Raw genomic sequence first — 22,471 nt, 5'->3', positions numbered from 1 at the left:
ACTTGACTCTCATTCCAGGTGACCTCTAGCTCTGTGTGTCTGGCCCTCCTCTGCCAGATGAATTGCCCCGAGTGAAGGAAGAAGCGAGGGAGAGTCCGCGTGCTTCCTCCTCCATGAGACTAAGAGACTGCAGCCGTGGGTGAGACCCAGCCATCCCAGCTTCTGGATTGGAAACTTGGCTTTTTCTCTGAAGGAAAAAGAATGAAAGTGGGGGAGGTCCTGAGGGGCAAGAAGGTGGGGGAGTAGTGTGAAGGGGTGGGGAATGGAGAGAAAAGGGCAGATCCAAGAAAGCATAGGGAGGGAGGGAGGTAGAGGGGAATGATTCCCTCCAGGACACATGGTCCTGGCCCAGCGAGGCCCTCGCTTGGTGCTGCCAATGCCAGCTGCCAGGCAGAGGGGAGGCCCAGAGGAGGGGGAAGCTGGGCAAAGGGGATGGAAGGCTTCCAGCCCAGCCTTGCCCAACTCTGCAGGCCCTGTAGGGGGCTCTCAGGGAGGGGGTTGTGACCCAGGCAAGGCTCAGAGAGGGTGTGCCCAGCTCTGGCAAGGCCTACTGGCAATTGTGAGTTTGTGAGGATTCAAGACAGCCCTCCCGGACCTTTCTGAAGGTAGAACCAGCCTCAGATGTGACCAGACTGGGTGAGCAGAGGGGCGGGATCATTTATGGATCATAGTCTGTGGACCAGGCCATATGCCCGCTGTGTGACCCTGGGCAAGCTCCTTCCCCTCTCTGGACTTCCATTTCTTATCTGCAAAATTTGGGGGAGGGATTTGAAACTTCAGACTGCCAAGGTTCTTTCCTGTTTCCACTGCAGGGGCGAGTGCAGGGTGGTGGGAGTAATCGGAGGAGGGGGAGGTGGAGCCCTGGTTGCGAGATGCCTTCTCTGGAATCCCCAGTCTTTCCCCTCCCTAGGGCTTTGCCTCTGAGGTCACAAAAGCTGTGTCCCCAACCCACAGAAACACACACACACATTTACTTTTTAAATCTAGAGACTCAAAAGATGACAAGTGCAGAGCTGGAAGGCATCTCCAGCTAGTCCAACCCTTCACTCCTCCCTTTTTACAGGTGAGAAAACTGAGGCCCTGGTTTGGGATTTCCAGAGCCTGGGGTTTCCCCGCTCTCCCACCCCCATCCCCGGCCACTCCACGCCTGCTGCCCGCCAGTTGGGGCCCCGCGGGCGAGGGCTGCCTGGGACTCCCGGGGGACCCCGCCGTCGGGGCAGCCCCCAGGCGCGGCGCCGCCCAGCCTCGCCGCCAGGGGCCCGGCCGTGGCCGCCGCTGCGCACTCGCGGGGGAGCCAGCGACCGAGGGCGGAGGCAGGGAGGGAGCGACAGAGGCTGGGAGGGGTGTTGGCGAGAGCTCGCGCGCTGTGTATGGTCTATCGGAGGCAGCTGACCTTCGAGGAGGAAATCGCTGCTCTCTGCTCCTTCCTGTAGTAACAGCCGCCGCCGCCGCCGCCGCAGGGAGCCCGGGCCGGGAGCGAGAGCCGCGGGGCGGACAGCCGGCCCCGCCGCCGGACCGCTCGGCGCCACCAGGTGGGTGGCCCGGCAGCGCGTCCCCAGCGGCGCGCGCGGAGATGGGGCACTCGACTCCCACCCCGGGTCCCCGCGCCCCGGGACCCGGAGCCCGACGGTCGGCCGGGGCGCGGGGACGGGTGTCCGGGACGGAGAGGGAGCTTCGGCGGGGACGCGGGGCGCGGGACGCTGGAAGCGGACGGACAGAGGGAGGGAGGGGGCGGAGGGTGGGCGCCGTCCCCGCCTGCGGGGAGCAGGGGGCGCTGTCGGGCCGGACGGTGGGAGACCGTGGGGGCACGGCTGGGGGGCGCCGCCGAAGAGGCTGCGTCTGTCTCCCTAGCCCTCCCTCCTCAACCGTCCCAGCCACGTGCCGGCGGGGACCGCGCCGTTGGGTGGGAGCCGTCGGTGCCCTAAATTGGGGCTGGAATAACACCCCATCCCCCTCCCAGAAATTGGGACTCGGGGCTCGAGGCGGGGTGGGGGGTGGGGGTTCTTGCAGCCCTCCCCAGAGGGCCCGTGGGCCTCGGCGTCAAGTTTCTCTTTCAGTTTTCTAGCTGTCCCCCCTCTGGGGAAGCCCCGGTGGGGCGAGGGGAGAGGAAGAGGGGGAGGGCACCTGACTTTCGAGAGCCCCTCCCCAAGCGTCAGCGGGTTCCTTGTTGGAGGGCAGGGCGGCCTTCCCCTCCTCACCATCTTTCTTCCCGCACAGGAAAGCGTGTCTGTGGGAGGGGAGGGGCCTGGCCTGACCGCGGTCCAGGGATGGGTGGGCATGGCAGGGCCAGAGGCAGGCCCAGCCCTCGCTCCTGTCGAGGAGACGCCTCTGCAGCCCTCCGCTCGCCCTAGGTGAACGGACATGGCGGGCTGGATCCAAGCCCAGCAGCTGCAGGGAGATGCGCTGCGCCAGATGCAGGTGCTGTATGGGCAGCACTTCCCCATCGAGGTTCGGCACTACTTGGCGCAGTGGATCGAGAGCCAGCCGTGGTAAGTCCCCCTGCCCTGAGCCGCCCTCTGCGGGGCCTACCACACAGGCCCTTCGACCTTTAGCTCTTCTCTTTGTGTTTTGGTGTGACTCCGGTCCTCCCTGTCCCTCTGTGCAGAAGGGGTGGTGTCCCTGGGAAAGGGGAACAGGGAAATGGGACCTTGGGAGGGGAGGGGGGTGTTTCTAGACTCTGATGCCTGTGGAGTTGCCCAGAACAAGCCTTGTGGGCTCTGGAGTGCCCTTAGTCTGGAGCCTGGGATTTCCGACTCCCTGTCGGTGCCTGACGTCCTTGCCCGAGGAGAAGCCACAGTAGTCTTCTCTCCCCTGCCCCAAGGGATGCCATTGACCTGGACAATCCCCAGGACCGAGCCCAGGCCACCCAGCTCCTGGAGGGCCTGGTGCAGGAGCTGCAGAAGAAGGCAGAGCACCAAGTCGGGGAAGATGGGTTCTTGCTGAAGATCAAGCTGGGGCACTATGCCACGCAGCTCCAGGTGGGTGTGGACGCGGGCTCATCCACAGGAAAGCACTGTCTGCCTTCTCTTTCCAGCATCAGAACCCCTGGGTTTTTTCCTGGCCTGGTCACTGACTCACCGTGTGACCCTGAGCTAATCGGTAACTTTTCTGCTCTTCAATTTCCCCCACCTCCTCTTTCTAAATCAGACCTGTCAGATGCCTTTAGCATGCTGCAGAGCAAGGGGTGGGATGTGTTTGTCCCCAGCAGAAGGGAGATGGGTGAAGTGGCATTCTAAACAGATCAAGCTAAAGGGATGGAGGTAGACTGAGTCAAGAGTCCTTTGCTTGAGAAAGCAAGATGGAAGGCTCCTTAAAAATGAGGGAACGGGGCAATCAGACATCCCTCCTAGGACTCTTTTAAAGGTGGGAGAACTGCTGAAGTCAGGTGGGGGAGGAGCAGAATTGCCCTGGAGGCAAGAGCTGGATAAAGGAACCTTGGATGAAGGATGTAGTTGTAAGATGTGCCTGTCTTTCACGGTAGGGGGTGGGGGAGGTAGCAGGAAGAGTATGGGGGGAGAGGAAGTTTTTATGGAAGCAGGAAAGGGGTGTGGGTGGTAATCACAGTCAGGCATTTATTGGAACTTACTTGAATTTCTCAGAGAATCTTACTTAAATACAAGCAGCAGGGTGCCAGGGAAATAAAAAGTCCATCCCAGAAGAGGGAGGAAACAGGAGGGAGCTCCGAGGAAGAGGAAGGCAAAATAGGAACCCAGGGCCAGGGCAATGGTAGAAAGTACCTTGCCCTTGGCATTGGATGCCCCAAGTCTTGAGTCATCTGCTCACTTGTTTGCCTCTGGACAAGTACTTAACCTTTCTGAGCATCAGTTTTCTCGTCTGCGAAATGGGGATGATAGTTGCCGTAGCCGTCAGGGTATCAATGCTCTGAAAGTCAAAGGAGATGGCAGATTGGAAGTGCCTTGGAGACTTTGTAAACTGGGTTTCTAATGCACTGCAGACCAAATATGAAGATCTGGGAGGGGAAATCGAGGTGTCTGGTGACAGTTCCTGAGGTTTCTTGAGGAAAGCCGAGGCAGAGGCTGGAGGAGATGAAGTTTGGGGGGTGGGGAGCATGGCAACGTGGCGGGCGTGATGGGAGTGGTGGGTGGCCAGTCGTAACGGCTGTTGGATTCTTTCAGAACACGTACGACCGCTGCCCCATGGAGCTGGTCCGCTGCATCCGACACATTCTGTACAATGAACAGAGGCTGGTGCGAGAAGCCAACAACGTGAGTGCCCCATGGGTGTGGGGAGAGGAGCTGGGAAGTCCTTTTTCTTCAGACACAACTGTGTTTTATAAATGCCTGCAAGAGAGCACCAGGGAGATAAGGGACACGGGCAAGTGTGAGAAACAACAGTACGTGGCAGGTGCAGTCCCTGTACCTTCTCTTCAGGCCCCGGCTCAACCACTTACTAGCTGTGTGACTCGGGCAAGTTACTTAACCTTGCTGAGCCTCTGCTGTTTCAATTGCTAATGGGGCTCATAACAGTATCTACCTTATAGAGTTAGTGTCAGAGTTAAAAGAGATACTGTGTGGGCCAGGGACAGACAAACAGACCAAGGAAACAGAAGAGGAAGCTCTAAACACACACACACACAAACACACACACACACACACACACACCCCCACACACACACCCACACACCTGGAACTTCAGCCTGCGTTAGACATGGCGTCACAAACCACCAGGGAAAAGATTTGTCCTTTAATAAATGCTGCTAGGCTTGAAATAAGAAATGTTCTCTGGTGGCGTCTGTGAAGAGAGGTGGAGCTGAGGTGCGTGTCAGAAGAGAACCCTGGCAAGCTCAGAGAGGCAGAAAGGGACTCATCCCCGAGCTCTGTAATCATGAAGGCTTTGAACATCTGCTTGAACAACGGGACAGACCTTATCTTATCTAGAGTAAAGCAAGATGAATTTCATAAAGTGGCATCACATAGATAAAGACCCCAGAATAGCGCCTGGAGCTTATTTAAGGACTACTGTGGACGCTGATTTCAGGAATTTTACAGTTAGTTCATTCAGTAAACGTTGGTGGAGGTCCTGTGGTGTCTGACACTGGGCTAGGACTGGAGAAACAGATAAAGGCCCGGTCCCCACCTAAAAGGAATTCAAGCAACGAGAGATTCTCTAGGGGTGAGCTGGCTACTAAGGGGGCATATGTGGAAAAAGTACCCAACTCAGACTAGGGCAGCCTGGTGGGGAGCGGGGTGTCCTGAGCACAGGGATATCTAAACTACAGGGGGAAAGGGGAAGAAGGAGGAAAGATGAGCAAAAGTAACAAGATATGTGTGTGCGCAGGAAGCAGGAACCATCCTAACACATTTGAGGACTTGCAAGTAGTCGGTGGTATTGGGGAGAAGGGAACCAACTGGGGAACCCCAATAGGTAAAGCTAGAGAGGAGGCAGAAGGCAGGTCACAAAGAGTCTTCCGGGAAAACCGTTGTATCCCTCGACTTGTTGCCACCACACAATTATCTGTAAACATATGAATGAATTCAGCTCCTGTTAAGAAATACATGTCTACAGCATAGCTGTTGTCATGGTCAGGGGGAAAATCACTCCTTCTCCCAACCATCAGGCTGTTCTTGAAAACCTGTGATGTGCTACCCCTTGGGGATTTTGTGGCATAGAAGACAGACAAAGTTCTAGCACTTGGGAGCTTCTATTCTAGTGCATGGAAGCAGACAAGAGAGAAATAAAAACATAAAAGAAGAAGACACTTTCAGATAAGGGTGGTGCTCTTTGAAATCAGCCTATTAGAGAAAGTCCCTCTGAAAAGGTGCCAGTTGAAATGCCAGCCTTAGGAAGATTTGGTGCCAGAATGTTCCAGAGTGATGGAACAACAAGTGCAAAGGCCCTGAGGCAGGAACATGTTTGTGTATTCAAGGAACAGAAAGTACCTGGTGTGCTTAGGCAGCAGTGTACTGGGAGGTGGAGGTAGGCAGAAGCTCTCAGCTAGGGCAGTGGAGGCTGTGGGAAGGAGTTTGGATTTTATTCTGAGAACAGTGTACTGGTCAGGCCCTGAAGATTTGGCCCCCTCTCAGCCAGATGTTGAAGGACTAGGTCAGAGCAGGTCACTTAAGTGGCCTTATCGATACCTCCCCTGTAACTTCCCTCAGTTACGAGAAGGCCTTGAGTGAGGACATGGATGATGTGTGTTCACACAGCCTTGTTCCCCGCTGTGTCCCCAGCACCTCACACAGTCCATGGTGTTGGATCGGTGAACGAATGTGGAATGAAGGGTCATCGTCATTAGTGGGCAAACCCAGGTAACTCCTGGATGTGTGGAGTTCTAGTGTCTCCAAAGAGAGCTTAGGTGGATCCTGTTTGGTCGACTGTGGTGGAGGCCAGACTGTGATAGAAATTTCTACTATGGCTTAGGAAGGTGGCACAGTTGGTCAGGTCACCTGTCTTCCCTCCTTTTCTCCCCCCTCTGCAGCAGTTCTCACTCATGTGTACAGTTCCTCTGACTCAAAATTGGGCTTCGGGGGTTTCAGCCAGGTTCTAGGGGCTAGCGTTGGCTTTTCCTTCCTCAGGCCTGAGGTTTTCTTCCATCCTCACTGTGGCCTGCACTCTCCTCAATCTGTCTCCAGGGTACTTCTCCAGTTGGAAGTCTTGCTGACGCCATGTCCCAGAAGCACCTCCAGATCAACCAGACGTTTGAGGAGCTGCGACTGGTCACACAGGACACGGAGAATGAACTGAAGAAGCTGCAGCAGACTCAGGAGTACTTCATCATCCAGTACCAGGAGAGCCTGAGGGTCCAGGGTGAGGCCCGCGCGGCCCGGGCAGTGTGTGTCACGAGGGCAGGAGTGAAGACCACTTTGTGTGCTCCTGCGAGGCTGGGGCTGTGTTGGTGTCTGTCTCCGCAGAACCTTACCCAAAGCTTTGGAGAAGTAATGGTTCCGTGCCATTGAGCCCCTACTAGGGGCCGGGCTTACAGGCTTTTCGCTTTGCATGCATTTTTCAATTCAAATGTTATAACAGCCCCAAGAAGTAGGTAGCTGTATTATCCCTATTTTGTAGACAGTAAAACTGAGATTCCAGGAGAGCAAGTCATGTGGCCTGGATTGCTTATAAGTTGCGGAACCGGATCTCAACTAGAGCTAGGTCGTAAAATCCCAGTACTTTACTAAACAATATTCTCTCCCTAATTGTAGGTGTTCAGTGCGTATCTCAATGAATGAATGAATATGGACAAAGTGTTCCCCATTCAGAGGGAGGACTTAGGTTGGGAGTCTCCTGGTTGAGCCAGGCTGGGGAGAGGTGGAACTCCAGAAATGCCCCTTCATGAGCCTCCCTGATAGGAGATGGAACTGGGAAGAGGAGGTGACAGTGGAAAATTCTCCTGTCTCCTAGGTCTCTAGATTGCCAGTGGCTGTCATGATAAGTGTGTGGGGCAAGAAAATTTAAGAACAGATGAACTCCCAGTACAATTTGAGGAGTCTTGAGACATGGCCCATCTTCCCCCAACTCCAGACTGACCCCAGAGCTGTTCCATCCCCTCCTCGTGAGAATAGGAAATGTCAAGCTGCCTTTTCTTTCACTCTTTTTTCTCTGGCTTCTTAAGGTAAAACCATAGGTCAGTGACTTTAGACCTTTCTTCTTTTCCGGTACATATATTCAGAGCTTTAAATTTCCCTCCAAGCAATGTTCTAGCTGCATTTCATGATTTTAGCTATGCTGTATATTCATTATTATTCAGTTTGAAATATTTTCTTTTCTGAATAATTATTTTGCCCACACATTATTTAGAAGTATATTGTTTAATTTCCAAATATTTGGAAATAATATTTTTTTCCCCCATAAGTCATATCATCGATTTCATTTGCATTTTACTATTGAATTCCACTGTTGTCAGAGAACATGCTTTGTATGATCTCGGTTCTTTTAAATTTATTGAGACATGGTTTATGGCCCAGTGTATGCTCTATCTTGGTGAATGTATCTTGTGGACTTTAAAAGAATGTATGTCCCACAGTTGTTTTATTTAAAAGTAGCAATTTTAAGTTAAATAATGTTAACATATGTAACATAACATAATGTTAACATAAGAAACTTACCAAAAAAAGTCCCCCAAACCAAAAAACCAACATCTGTATTTTCCAAAACAAAACTTAGCAAGAAGCATTGCTTTAGATTTTTACACATAAAAGAGATGTGTATTCCTATAAGAGATCGAAAGAGAAAAAGGCAAGTAAGGTCTTCTGACCTTATGAAAACAGGCTTTGTAGGCTCCCAGTAAAGTTCTTGGAGACCCTCTAGGGATCCCTGGTCCGCACTTTGAGAACCACTGTGACCTCTGTCTTTATTGATTTTTTTTTTTTTTTGGCTTAATTGTTCTATCAGTTGCTGAAAAAGGAGGATCAAAATATCCTATTATATTGTGGAATTGTCTGCTTCTCTATTTCTGTAAATATTTTCTTTGTGTATTTTGAAGCTTTGTTATTAGATGCATATAAGTTTATGATTATTATGTCCTTCTGATTGATAACCTTAATAACTATGAAATGCCCTTCTTGGTCTCTGGTAATACTTTTTGTCTTGAAGTCCACTCCAGCTTCCTTATTCTATATAGCCACAGCATATCTTGATACATGTTTCTTAAAATTTAAAATGTAGGTATCATATCGTTGAGTCTTGCTTTTATGAGTATTCTGACAATCTCTTCTTTTAATTGAGGTGTTTAGTCCACTAATATTTAACATACTATTGAATACAGTTGCATTGAGATCTACATTTTAATGTTTATTGTCTATTTTCTCCCTAAATTTTTAGTTATTTTCCTCTGTTCCTTCCTTTTTAAAAACTATTTAAGTTTTTTTTTTAGAATGCTGTTATACTGTTTTATTTCTTTTTAAGATTTATTTAGTTTATTCATTTGAGAGAGAATTCTCTCTCTTTTTTTGAGAGAGAATTGAGAGAATTTTTTTGAGAGAGAATTGAGAGAATTCTCAAATTCAATTGAGAGAGAATATTCATTGAGAAAAAAGATTATTCATTTGACAGAGAGAGAGAGCATGCGGGGCTGGGGCAGGGGAGAAGGAGGAAAGAAGCAGACTCCCCGCTGAGTGCAGAGCCCCATGCAGGGCTTCATCTCAGGACCCTGAGACCATGACCAGAGCAGAAATCAAGAGTCTAGTACTTAACTGGCTGAACCACCCAGGTGCCCCTATGCTGTTTTAATTTTACTATTTAAGCTCTCCTTACCATGCCATGTCAGTGTCTCCCATATTCTGAATTCCTCAACACATTGCCCGAATCAAGGAGGTGTTGAGTACCTGTTGCTGGGATGATTCCAGCATGTCTTCCTCTGAATCCATCTCAGACTGACCCCAGAGAAAGGGTGGCCCTCTTCCTAGATTAGGGAATAGGAGAATTCAGGCTGTCAGTGCTTTCTTCTTTTCTTCCCTCCTTCCTTCCTTTCTTTCTTTCCTTCTTTTAAAGATTTTACTTACTTGAGATAGAGAGAGAAAAAAGAGAGGGGAGGAGCAGAGGGAGAGGGAGAAACACACTCCCCACTGAACACAGAGCCGGACAAAGGCTCGATCCCAGGACCCTGAGATCATGACCTGAGCAGAAGTCACACGCTCTCCCCCAGGCTGTCAGTTCTACCCCAAGCCTTTGATGGTTGTTAGTACTTCCAATCTGAATTCTTGGGTTTTCTGTTTCCTATTTCTGGGTTTGGGTTAGATTCTGCTTCAAGTCTGTACCCATCATGCAATGTCAGTTCAGTCTCGTTTATCAAGTTCACTCATTAGAAACACAGACTATTCTGTTTATGCAAGAGAAGGCTCAGCTCCCTCCAGTGGAGCAGAGAATTGCCTCACATCTCCTGACCTCCCTCCCAGAAGCTTCTGCAGAGTGCCAGGAGAGACCTAAATGGGTCCCTCACATAGGGAGGTTGGGCGCAGGCGTGGGGATCACCGGCACGCCCCTGTGGGTGGCAGGATTTCTGAGGTGGCTTCAGGACTCCTCTGCTGTGTGCCACGCCTGGACAGGAGTCTTCTCTCTCAGTCCCCGGTCGTGGGATCAGAACCGTATTTCCAGTTCTCTTTTAGTGCTGGGCTTGCTGCGCTTTCCCTGGCTGTCTGGAGTTGCTTTAGTCTGTCCCAGCTTGTGTGTCCACGAGGCAGGGCTTCGGTCAGTGTGACACGGCCCTCGACCATGACATGCCGGTGCTCACATCTTGTCTCAGCCCAAGTGAGGACACTGGGATATTCAGCAAGGCGATGGGCAGGCCGTAATAATGCGAGCATGTAGGCTAGTGTTACCTTTGGAGGCAGGGATGGGTTTGCAAGCAGGGAAGGATGTCCAGGGGGCTTTCAGCGTGGTTTCTCAAGCTGGGTTATCGATACACAGGTGTTCCTTGCATCACTCTCTCTACCTTGCCTGGGTCTGAAGTATTTCATAATAGATTCTCTGTAAAAGGGTAACGAGGCCTCCCCGACTCCCTGTTCCTGCCATGGGTGAGAGTCCCCACGCTAGTGTGGAGAGAAGCTGCCTCCTCCTCCTGAGACAGTCTTGCTGCTTCTGTGCTGCCAGTGGGCCCTGACCATTCTCTCCCTCGTCCCCGGCTTCTCTGTCTCTGTCTGTGCCTCCCTGTCCCCTTCTGGTTGGTCGGCTGAGCTCACAGTCACCCAAGCTGGACAAACCAACATGTCAGGGCCCTGCGGGCACCTAGAGATATGCCTTGTTCCGTAGGAGAGGGTGCTGTGCTCCGGGGGTGGGACCGAGCCTGCGGGGCGGGGCTTCCCTGCGGAGGCTCTGGCGTGTGGTGTGGGGCTGAGCAGCTGGCGGTCTCTGTCACCCTTGAAACCGGCCCTGGAAGCCACTAGCCAGTAAGGACTCACTCTCACCTCCGGCGCCCTCGTGCCAGGAGGTTCCTTGAGCCTTTTGTGGGTCATCCCTTACTTACTCCTGAGTGACCTACTGAGGCGGGGCCGAGATTCTCCCATTCTGCACATGGGCAAACTGAGGCCCAGAAGAGTGAAATGCTTTGCCCGCATTGCCCCAGGTAGTAAAGGGTGAGGGCACACATGGAACCGGACAGCGAGGCGCCACGCTGGACCCCCGTGTGGCGTGAGGAGGTCTGGGCAGGCAGCTGTGTAGACTAAGGTGGGAGGGGAGGCCTCGGGGCAGGATCCTCGTCAGCTGTGGCCTCAGGCTTCCACCTGCACACTCCCTAAAGGGGAGATGAAGTGGAGAGGCCAGGGCCCAGAGCCCGCTCACGTCTGGCCCCCTTGGCTGCTAGAACCCCAAGTTGCCATTGGTCCGATGTTGGGCAGGGCCTTGAGGGCCTTGCCTCCAGAACAGGTGTGTGTGTCCCACTGGGCTTCCTGCAGGAAGCTGGGAGATGGTGGTCACGGGTGTCCCGTCCCCTGCTCTAGCTCAGTTCGCCGGGCTGGCCCAGCTGAATCCTCAGGAGCGTCTGAGCCGGGAGACGGCCCTCCAGCAGAAGCAGGTGTCCCTGGAGGCCTGGCTGCAGCGTGAGGCCCAGACGCTGCAGCAGTACCGTGTGGTAAGTGGGATCTGTGTCCTCGCCTCCCAGGCTCGGAGGTCCACGTCCCGAGCTGCCCGGGGAGCCCATGAGAGGGCTAGGGCCAGGAAGAGAGCGGGACCGGGAGAGCAGGAGGCTGGATCGCTCTTTCCTTGGGGGAGGGGCACGTGAGGCAGGGGAGGTCTGGGAGAGGAGAAGGCCTGCCTATGCTGGGGCCTGGTCCCCAGTCCCGCCTCCAGAGCCAGGCCTGCCAGGCTGTTCTCTGGGAGCCCAGAAGGGCCTGCTGTCCCCACCTGCCTTCAGGAGCTGGCCGAGAAGCACCAGAAGACCCTGCAGCTGCTGCGGAAGCAGCAGACCATCATTCTGGACGACGAGCTGATCCAGTGGAAGCGGCGGCAGCAGCTGGCAGGGAACGGAGGGCCCCCCGAGGGCAGCCTGGACGTGCTGCAGTCCTGGTAATGGCGTAGGGGGGGCCACCCGCCCAGGAAGGGAGTGGCTGTGCTGGGGAGGGGGGCAGGGCTGGGTGTGCGGAGTGACCGTCAGGCTGAGTGGGCCCTCTTCAGGGTTGCTCCCCCCGCGCAGTTCCACGTTCCTGAAAGGCAGGGCGCTCTGCTCTGCTCTGCTCCGTGGTCAGGAGCGGCGGCTTCGGTGCAGAGCCTTCCTGGGTGAGGGTGGAGCTGGGTCTTGGGGCGTTCTCCCTAGACTGGAGCCTCTGGGCCTCGAGCCCGGGGGATGGGGTGACGCCGTTGTCCTCCCGGTGGCCTGGGCTCCTGTGCAGGTGTGAGAAGTTGGCCGAGATCATCTGGCAGAACCGGCAGCAGATCCGCAGAGCAGAGCACTTGTGCCAGCAGCTGCCCATCCCCGGTCCAGTGGAGGAGATGCTGGCTGAGGTCAATGCCACCATCACAGACATCATCTCAGCCCTGGTGACCAGGTGATAGCTGCCTCTGGCCACGCCCAGCCCCCCGTGGGGTTGGCGCGGGGGAGGCAGGGAAGCTTTGTCCATTGGGGTGGCGTTGGGGGGGCTCTCGTTGGCATCCTTGTCTCTTTTGCCCCGGGCCCCCATTCCCCTCTGTCCTCAGTTGCAGTGGCTACTTGGTGTTGCCCTTGCCCAGTGTCTGTTGTGGACGCGTGGACTGCCCTTGTCCCCCGCAGCCCGTGCCGGCTGCCAAGTCATGTCACTGTCTCCCCTCCCACCACCTCCTCTGAGTTGCTCCGCGTGCCCTTCCTTTGCCTGCTGACCCCAAGGTGCTCCCCACACGGTGGGGGGACCGGGCCCTGTCCCCTGAGCCAGCGTCATGTGTGGTCTGGTCCCTTGTGTCCCCGCAGCACATTCATCATTGAGAAGCAGCCCCCTCAGGTCCTGAAGACCCAGACCAAGTTTGCAGCGACGGTGCGCCTGCTGGTGGGCGGGAAGCTAAATGTGCACATGAACCCCCCCCAGGTGAAGGCCACCATCATCAGCGAGCAGCAGGCCAAGTCGCTGCTCAAGAACGAGAACACCCGCAAGTACGTGCGGCCCTGTCCCTGCCGTCCCCTCCCTGCATTCTGGACCGGGAGTTCCTGTCTATTCTGTAACTAGGGTCCTGGGTGATGGGGGCAGCTCTGCCTCCCACACTGCAGCCGTGGTCCAGTGTCTTTCCAGTTCATTCTGTCTGTCCTGCTGTACACGTTGTGCCTCTTGACCCATAGTAGGTCAGCCTGGATTGCCCCGCTGGCTTGTTCAAGTGCCTGTGGCAATCCCTGCGACTGAGCTGCAATCCACGCAGTGCTTGGCTCTGTCTCCGCCCAGCCCATAGAGCTGGCCGAGGTCGTGAGAACTGTCGTGTGGGCCAGGGGAGACCGAGGGCACTATGGGGGCAGGGCAGAATGACAGTGTCAGGATTCAGGATGAATGGGAATAGCTAGTGAGGGCGTGTGGAGAGAGAGGAGAAGAATGGCCTTCAGACAGAGAGAACAGGCGCCTTGTCCGAAAGGAGAGTGTGGAGAAGGTGTATGTGGCTGGAGAACCCAGGGTAGGAGCCAGGGATCAGGGAGGCCAGCCACAAAGGATGCAGAGAATGAAGGAATGAGGGAGCGAATGAGTGAAGTGGGAGACTGGGTTTTGTGTGTTGAGAGCCTACCGTGGGATCTGGCGATAGGATGAGAACGAAGGCAAAGGTTCTCGTGCTCTTAGAGCTTACATTTTGGCCGGGGAGGGAGACAGTTACACGCTTGTAGTAATCCAGCCACGTCAAAAAGTGATGGACTCTAGAAAGAAAATGGAAACAGAGTGAGATCATGGCGTCTGGATAGATGTTACGTCACCATGTTACCTCCTTTCTGAGGAGATGTTTGAGTTGAGACCTAAACAAGAAGGTCAGGAGTGTTGGGGGCAACAGGAAGACCAGGTGCCAAAGTCCTAAGGTCACACCAACTTTGTATGTTCCGCAAACAGACAAGGCAACATAGCTCACTTGTCCTGCGTGAGGGGAGAGGAACCCACGGGGGCCAGGCAGGGTTTGACCATGGGGTCCTTGTGGGCTGTGGTCATGGTTTTTATTCTAACTGCACTAGAAGCTGCCAGAGGGCCCTGAAGGCCCCCACATCCATCTCAGTGCTGAAGAATTTTTATCCTAATGATAGAGACCCAGAGCCCACCGCTGAACACTTCGCTTTACCCTCAGGCCTGAGACACAGAGAGGAACGCTTTTTTTTTTTTTTTTTTTTTGAGAGAGAGAGAGAGAGAGCACAAGCAGGGAGAGGGGCAGAGGGAGGAGCAGAGGGAGTGGGACAAGCAGACCCCACGCTGAGCACAGAGCCCAACGCGGGGCTTGATCCTGCCACCCTGGGATCGTGACCTGAGCCAAAATCAAGAGTTGGCCACTTAACTACTGAGCCACCCAGGCGCCCAGAGGGGAATGCTCTTAGGGGAAGGGCAGGGGCTGCTGGCTGGGCTTTCCGGCGTGAGCACGCACAGCGCCATGCCCCTGGCCTGCGGCCCACGTGGCGAGGGGGCTCCCCTCTCCTTCACAGCGAGTGCAGCGGCGAGATCTTGAACAACTGCTGTGTGATGGAGTACCACCAGGCCACCGGCACCCTCAGCGCGCACTTCCGGAACATGGTGAGTCCAGGGCCTGACCCCCGGAGGGAGCGTCCGCCCAGGGCTGAGTCCTCGTAACCAGCGGCTTCTCCTCGTCCCCCAACCTCCCACCCTTCAGTCCCTGAAGAGGATTAAGCGTGCTGACCGCAGGGGCGCGGAGTCCGTGACGGAAGAGAAGTTCACGGTCCTGTTTGAGTCTCAGTTCAGTGTTGGCAGCAATGAGCTGGTGTTCCAGGTGAAGGTGAGGCCTCGCTCTCCCATCCCCCACAGGTCCCCCAGGAAGGGGACGACCTCGCCGAGGCCACCTGACGCGTTTGGGAAAGCCAGAGAGCTCTGCATCCTCACGCGGTCATGGCCCATTTAGCCCAGGAGGCTGTCGGAAACCCTGCTTCGGCTGCTGGTGCCCGCTTGCTAGGTTACAGTCGGGCACCAGCCGCAGAACTTAGGTGACAGGCCAAGAAGAACTAGGTTGTGGGTTTTTTTGTTTAATCTTGCATCGGTTTGATTGGGAGGTTTTGTGGGTGGAATCGTGGATGAGGAATGAGGGCTACGTGAGGGCAAGCTGGCGGTCACGTGCCTTCTACACTCATTCCTCTGACTCCCGTAGACTCTGTCCCTTCCCGTGGTTGTCATCGTTCACGGCAGCCAGGACCACAACGCGACCGCCACCGTGCTGTGGGACAACGCCTTTGCCGAGCCGGTGAGTCCTTGTGGGACCCCCAACTCCACCCCCCATGCCCCGGGAGTCTCCCTGGGTCGGCCTCAAGCGCCTGGGCCCCTGCTGGGTGGTCCCCTGCCAACCCCAGGGCCACACCAGAGCTGGGGGGGGGGGTAAGGGGCGCTCGTGTGAGCTTGCTGCCCGTGGCATGTCCTCAGGCTCCATCTGGGTTCCGGGTCTCGGGACAAGGACTTTCCTAGGTCTGTGAGCTTAGCCGTTCAGCTCTGGTCTCTGATCTTCCTTCCACTTATGGTTTGGGTCCCTGATCTCTATCCCAGACTCCTGGTCTGGGTCTCTATTGTCGTATGCCCACCCCTCTGCCCCTGCTGCCCTGCTTTTCTTTCTTTCTTTTAAGATTTTGTTTATTTATTTGAGAGAGCATGTGCCTGTGCGAGAGAAAGCACAAGCAGAGTAGGGGATAAGCAGGAGAAGCAGGCCCCCCACCGAGCAGGGGAGCCCGACCTGAGGCTCGATCCCAGGACCCTGAGATCATGACCTGAGCCGAAGGCAGATGCTCAACCGACTGAGCCACCCGGGCACCTCTCATCCTGCCTTTTTTTCTCTTGTGTCTGTGTCTCCTTTTCTGGATCTTTCTGTGTGTGTGTGTGTGTGTGTGTGTGTGTGCAAATACTTCCTACTCCCTCAGTCTGCTTTCTCTTCTCTCCGTCTCAGGGTAGGGTGCCATTCGCCGTGCCCGACAAAGTGCTGTGGCCACAGCTGTGTGAGGCGCTCAACATGAAATTCAAGGCCGAAGTGCAGAGCAACCGGGGCCTGACCAAGGAGAACCTCGTGTTCCTGGCCCAGAAACTGTTCAACAGCAGCACCAGCCACCTCGAAGACTATAATGGCATGTCCGTGTCCTGGTCCCAGTTCAACAGGGTGAGGGACCCGTCGCCAGCTGCCTGCCTGGGACCACCTGTGCCCTGCCAGTCTTTCCCCACCTCACAGACAGGTTATTGGCCTCGCTCAGCACCCCACCCTCCACCCCGAACTGCCCTCTCCTGCAACCAGGAGAGACGGGGGCTAATACCCCAGGGAATGGAGGCAGGGGCAGCAGGAAACTGCACTTAGCGCTGAGAGCCAAAGCAGAACAGTGGAAGGAACCCAGGGCTGGGAGTCAGGATCCTTGAGTCCCTGTCCTAGATCTGTTAACTAAGTGGCCAGGCCCTTCCTGTCTCTGTGCCTCAATTTCCCCATCTGTCCATTGGGGCAGAAACGACTTTGGGGGTCTCGTCCAGCTCAGACAATTCCGGGCGCCTCCTACACCCGCCCCTGTGTCTGAGAGGCAAGAGGCGGGTTTGGTCTCTCCTCCCTAGGCTACGGGTTGGGGGCTGTGTCCGTTTAGGGACTGCTGGAGTGCGAAACGAGTAGGGCGAGGAATTGGGAGAGGGTGGACGTGAGGACAAGAGGGCACGGACTGTTTCCTGGGCCGCCTGTGATGACGGGGCCGCAAACCCTGACTTGGGGTTTCCTGGGGGCTCTCAGGAGAACTTGCCGGGCTGGAACTACACCTTCTGGCAGTGGTTCGATGGGGTCATGGAGGTGCTGAAGAAGCATCACAAGCCCCATTGGAATGACGGGTGAGGAATCGGGGAATGGGGGGGCCCGGGGCTTGGGAGGCCATGGGCTCTGGGGACAGGAGATGCTGGCCCGGTAGTGACACTGTATGTTCCACGTACCCAGGGCCATCCTAGGTTTTGTGAATAAGCAACAGGCCCACGACCTGCTCATCAACAAGCCCGATGGGACCTTTTTATTGCGCTTTAGCGACTCCGAAATCGGGGGCATCACCATTGCCTGGAAGTTTGACTCTCGTGAGTGCCCCATGTTGCCCACGCTCCGGCCCCAGGAGCCCCGGCTCCCATTTCCTTGCTCCCCATTCCTCATGAGGTCTGCATTCTTAGAAGATTTCCCCAGGGGAAAGATTGGAACTGAACTCAAAGTAGGGGAAGAGTGTTGCTCAGAAATATATTCCCTTTCTACCATTTTCCATCGTGGAGAACTGAAGATCACTGACCCCATAGCCTCCAGAGCCGCTGGGGGAGTTCTTCAGCGGTTCTGAGTTCTCCCTTCTCTGCCCTTGCTGGCATCTACTTGCTTGGTTCACTGGGTAGAATGTTCCCATGGTCACTTGCTCGCCCTGTGCCAAGGAGTGCAAGCCAAGGCAGAGAGTTGCAGAGCGGGCTAGTAAAAACCCAGATGTCTCTACAAGCCCAGTCTCAAACCCCATGACCCTGACCCTCCTCGTGAGGTCGTGGGGGTGGGAATGAGCGTGTCCTTTTCACAGCTGACCGCAACCTGTGGAACCTGAAGCCGTTCACCACACGGGACTTCTCCATTCGGTCGCTGGCTGACCGGCTGGGGGACCTGAGCTATCTCATCTACGTGTTTCCCGACCGGCCCAAGGATGAGGTCTTCTCCAAGTACTACACCCCTGTGCTTGGTGCGTCCCGCCCTGATACTCCTGGGCCTTTCCGCAGCCTGTGGACAAAGCTCTTGGGATGAGGCAGCAGGGACATCCCAGGAAGAGCCCAAGGGCCATCTCCCCCGTGGATGTAGTCGGTGGCTTGGTGGGGAGCACGTGGAGGGGATTTCAGGGCGCTCAACTGAGAGGGAAAACAAACCCTCTGACCCAGCTTTCTTCTCTGCAAAGCAAAAAGCTGGGTGGATTCTCACTTCGGCGCTCTTGGAGGAAGAGGAGGCAGGGCTGGCCAGGATAATCCGACCCACAGATAATGCACTCCTCCCATCTTAATCAGCCGCTCTCATGGCTCCCACCCTCAAACCTGCCCCCAAGTTGAACGTGGGAAGCAAAATGGACAGGTTCTTCCTCTTCAACTTGTCCCCGGTCCATTGTGGGGTTTGCTGCTTGGTGTTGATTCTGCTTCCTTGGCAGGGGTGGGGTGAGGAGAGAGAAAGCAAAGGGCCAGGAAAGGAAGCAGGAGAAAGGATGAGGTGGGATTGAGGGGTCTGGGGGGCCCTCGGGCGGGGCCCATCGGCAGGTGTTTATAGGAATCTGTGGGAAGTCTCATCCCCGCTGAGGCCCCACGGTGATGTGGGTAGGAGGCAATGCCATCCGCTTCCACTGCCTGGGAGCTCCCAGACGCTGGTTCTCATCACGCTCCCCTCTCGGCAGCTAAAGCGGTGGACGGATACGTGAAGCCACAGATCAAGCAAGTGGTCCCTGAGTGAGTACCCAGGGTGCAGCTCTGGTCTCCTGCTGCCTCCTTTCTCCTCCCCCGAGCCCCCCTCACCCCTCACCGCTCCTCCTCCCACTCACAGGCCCTGTGTGGCCCAGCCCTTCCGTCCCCCCTGAAACCTGGCTCAGGAGAGGAAACTGGGCTTAGTCCCAGTGGGATCGGGACCCAGGGCCCCACTCCTGCAGCTGGAGTCCCAGGCCCAGTGGGCACTTTGTCCTTCCACGCCCCCAAAAAGGTGTAAAAATGCTCAGTGAGCTGCTGCCCTGAGGCCACTGAGGCTCTGTGTCTCCTGCAGGTTTGTGAGTGCGTCTGCGGACTCTGCCGGGGCCAGCGCCACCTACATGGACCAGGCCCCCTCCCCGGCCGTGTGCCCCCAGGCTCATTATAACATGTACCCCCAGAAGTAGGTGGTGTTCTCATGGGGCTCTGCGGGGAGGAAGTGGGCACCTGGCCTCAGGCTGGGCCCCCGGAGGGCTGGTGGGCAAAGGCACCCAGAGCCCCTGGAGGTCTGAGACCACCCAGGCCAGGCTCTAGCCTGTACCGCGGTGCAGGGAGGGAGATCAGGCAGTAAAAAGCATAGAGCATAAGCTACAGACGGCAGGGTCCTTGCTCGGGTGCTGACCAGCTGTGTGACCTTGGGAAAATGACTGAGTCTCCAGGTGCTTGGTTTCCGCCTCTGAAAAGTGGAGGCAAGAATACCTACCACATGGGATTGGGGCAGGACCGAGGGAGTACAGGTAAAGAAAACATTTAGCTCAGGTGGGGCTGTTGTAAGCATAGCTACAGATGGGGGGTGGTTCTTAGGAGTTGGATGGAAACGGGGTATTACGTGCTCCTCTCTGGAGTTCCCAGAGCAGAGAATTCATCCTCTCCTGAGCTGTGGGTGGCCCCAGCTGGATGTCTGGGTGCCTGGGAGGCACAAGCTGCACTGGGATGACCATAGGCTTGAGCGTCGCAAAGACTGGAATTCCAGTCCTGAACCCATTTGCCAGCCAGGTGGCCCTGAGCAAGTTTGCGAACACGGTTGAGCCTCAATTTCCCCCTCTGTGAAGTGGAGCAAATACCTACCTCACAGGCAGCTCAGGATTGGAGTAACGTGGGTAAAAATGAAAAAGCCCAGCCCGTTGTAGGTGCTCAGCAAATGGAGTCCATGATGGAGTGGAGTAGCGTCGCAGTGGGCAGAACTCACTGACCCAACCGCCTCATTCAGCAGAGGAGGACAGGGACAGGGGAGAGGAACTCTGCGCCCACTCAATGAGTCAATGAGAGTTGAGACTAGAACTTGAGTAATGAGCCAATGACTGACGTTTTCATTTTGGGGTTAGGGGGGCGTCCAGCCGGAGCCAGCCGTGTTCCCCTGAGACTGCGGTCTGAGTGGGGAGGGGACCAGAGGCATGCCAGCTCCCTCTGACCTCCCTCTCGCCCTCTCTCCCAGCCCTGACCCCGTCCTCGACCAGGATGGAGAATTTGACCTGGATGAGACCATGGATGTAGCCCGGCACGTGGAGGAACTCTTACGCCGCCCGATGGATAGTCTGGACCCCCGTCTCTCCCCACCCGCTGGTCTTTTCACTGCCGCCCGAGGCTCGCTCTCATGAATGTTCGAATCCCACGCTTCTCTTTGGAGACCACACTCAGTGTTGAAGGGGTCATGTTAATGCTGATTTTAGTGTTGCTGTGCATACTGATGCCTCTGCTGGCAGCACGCGTACACACGTGCACGTGTGTGTGTGCACACGCACACACACGAGGTGTGCCTGCCTCGCCTTCGCCCTGCTGGGTGCGCGGCGGCAGCAGCAGCCACCAGCTTGCTCTTCAGATCAAGGCACCCGAGAGCCCGCCGGGCCCGTGTCTGTGGCGGAAGGGCCCCGCTGCTGCTGCTGTCGCAGGCACTCAGTGCGGGCCAGCCTGTTCCCGCCAAGGCCTTGCCTGCCTCGCAGCTGTTTGAATGAAAGCATTCAAGAAGGGGCTCGGGGACGGTAACGTCTCTGAGCTTAAATCGTAGTCCTGAGTTAGCAGCTTTGGTTCCCAAATGTGCGCGTGTGCATCATGTTCGTGCATCTCTCGTCACGCACGTGTGTGGGTCTATCGATTCTTTCCCTCGGGAGGGGGGCTGGGGTTCAGTTGTGAGTAGTATTTTATACTTTATCTAATGACTATGGACTCGAGACTGTTTGTGACCTGAGAGCTTATCTAGACTGTGGCCCTAATGCAGCAGAAACGGGTCATCGGAATCAGGTCTGTCAGAGCTGCTCTGAGTACGTAGTCGCTTGGCCTCCTGGCCTCCTGGCCTCCAGCCAGGGGACCTGGGCTTCATGTCTGTGGTGCTGTTGCCCGGACCGGCTATCTTTCTCCAAGTGCCATCCCCTCCCCCCGATCTGGCCCCAGCTTCTTTCCCTGAGACTCTGCTACCTTGCTCCTAGGAATGGTGGGAGAGGGGCAGGAACCGGTCTGGGATGCGGTGGGTGAACAGAGGGCCGGGACTCGCAGGGCTGGTCCCCGTCTCCTCCTGGAAAACAATTGCAGCGGGAGACCGCTGCAAAGCAGCCACTGCTGCATGGCCGGGGAATCTGGAGCGAGGGGGGAAAGCCGATCTTGTTCTCCTCTGTTGGGAGGTGGGCCTGGACCAGGCCTCATCACAGCTGCAGAGCACTGAGGTCTGAGGAGTTCTTGCTCCCGACCTCACGTGCTCCTCCCTCTGAGGCTCTGTGACGCGCAGCTGGGGCAGCTGGGGGCAGAGGGTCGGGAGTCCCAGGTTCAAACATCCCGGAAGGAAGGTGGGGACCAGAAGAGGGATCCTTGTGTACTTTGTACATAGGCCACATGTTTGTGTAAACAGTGTTTTCAAATAAAGTATTTTTTTCATAAATCTGCTAGCATGCCCCCGCCCCCCGTGGGCAGCCCTGGCTAATGGGGATCCCTGGCGCTGGGGTCGTTTTGTTACTTCCCTCCTGTGTGGCTGATGCTGTAATGTTTCCCAAGCTACCACTGCGCTCCCTCTTCCGTGTGTTAAGGGTGCCCACCAGCCCTGGAATGCCAGTCTGTGCTGCTCAGAAGACAAATCGACTAGGGCTGGAGGCCTTGGGGGAAGGGGGGTGGCAGGAATTCCGGGGCGAGGGCCCACAGTGGGAAGAACGGGGGTCCGGTCCTCTCCTAATCAGCTGCTGCTATAAGCAATCTTGAAGCCCTTGAGTGATGGCCAGTGCCAGGGGCAGCAGAGAGCCTCACCAGCAGTCTCTCCTCGCCCAGCCTCTTCCCGGACACCAGCAGGTGGCACCATCCCGCTGCCACCAGCCTTTTCTAACGGCCAGCCGGCCCGCTGCCCTGTAGGGAAGCTGGGCGAGGACGATGATCTCCTTCATCAGGGGCTGTCACTGGGGCAGGGCGGAATGGGTTGGGGAGCTAGGACCTACCCGTGAGGTTTCTTCAGAGCTCAAAGCAAGGGAAGAGGGGTTTGCAGCCTGCCCCAAGGAGGCGCAGGGGCCCTGCGCGGAGCTGGCGGGGGTAGGGCGGCAGGGAGAGCAGCCGCTATCTCCCCTTCCATCTCTGGGGGGTGGCGGCGGGTATCTCAGCCCGTGGCGCGGTCTCCATGGTGCTCGGCACCGGGGGAGGGGGCGGGGAGCCAGCCGAGTGGGCGCGTTGATGTCTGAATTATCACCACGGGTTGGGCAGCCAGTGAAGTGTTTCCGTTCGTCTCCGCTGAGTGAACTGAAGAGAAAGCGATAATGGAGCAACTGTGGGAGGGGAGGCCGTGGGGTGGGGTGGGAGTATCTTCACCCCAAGCCCCCTTAGGTAGCGCTTATCTGACCCCAGACAGGTTGGTGCAGCTTGCAAAGGCCCGACGGGGCGGGGGGTAGGAAAGAGGGACAAGGGAGGCCTCCACGGATACCTTTGTGCAGAAAGAGTATGACCTCTGGCTCCTCTGGTTACCCCTTCCCTGGAGGCCCCTGCCTAATAGGGTGGGGGGGGGG

General features: G+C 56.0%; 1 protein-coding gene across 2 annotated transcripts; it reads left to right on the top strand.

The window, feature by feature from the left end:
* Positions 1–1,422: 1,422 nt before the first annotated feature.
* On the top strand, positions 1,423–21,369 carry STAT5A (signal transducer and activator of transcription 5A). 2 transcript variants are annotated; one of them, XM_040640604.1, is made up of 19 exons: positions 1,423–1,532; positions 2,352–2,489; positions 2,822–2,978; positions 4,137–4,226; positions 6,594–6,768; positions 11,391–11,521; positions 11,804–11,955; positions 12,279–12,434; positions 12,830–13,009; positions 14,516–14,603; positions 14,701–14,823; positions 15,190–15,282; positions 15,973–16,179; positions 16,786–16,880; positions 16,984–17,114; positions 17,588–17,743; positions 18,437–18,488; positions 18,796–18,903; positions 19,936–21,369. In XM_040640604.1, the coding sequence occupies exons 2-19, from the start codon at positions 2,362–2,364 to the stop codon at positions 20,096–20,098; spliced, it is 2,385 nt and encodes a 794-aa protein (XP_040496538.1). In that variant the 5' UTR covers positions 1,423–1,532; positions 2,352–2,361; the 3' UTR covers positions 20,099–21,369. The 2 variants fall into 2 exon arrangements, with proteins under 2 accessions (XP_040496538.1, XP_040496539.1); XM_040640605.1 differs by lacking the exons at positions 1,423–1,532; positions 2,352–2,489; positions 2,822–2,978 and adding an exon at positions 3,035–3,099.
* Positions 21,370–22,471: the final 1,102 nt, after the last annotated feature.

The sequence above is a fragment of the Ursus maritimus genome, unplaced genomic scaffold (assembly GCF_017311325.1).
Source record: "Ursus maritimus isolate PB19 unplaced genomic scaffold, ASM1731132v1 scaffold_24, whole genome shotgun sequence".
In the NCBI taxonomy this organism is placed as follows: domain Eukaryota; kingdom Metazoa; phylum Chordata; class Mammalia; order Carnivora; family Ursidae; genus Ursus; species Ursus maritimus.
This window is presented reverse-complemented; position numbering and strand designations above follow the sequence as displayed.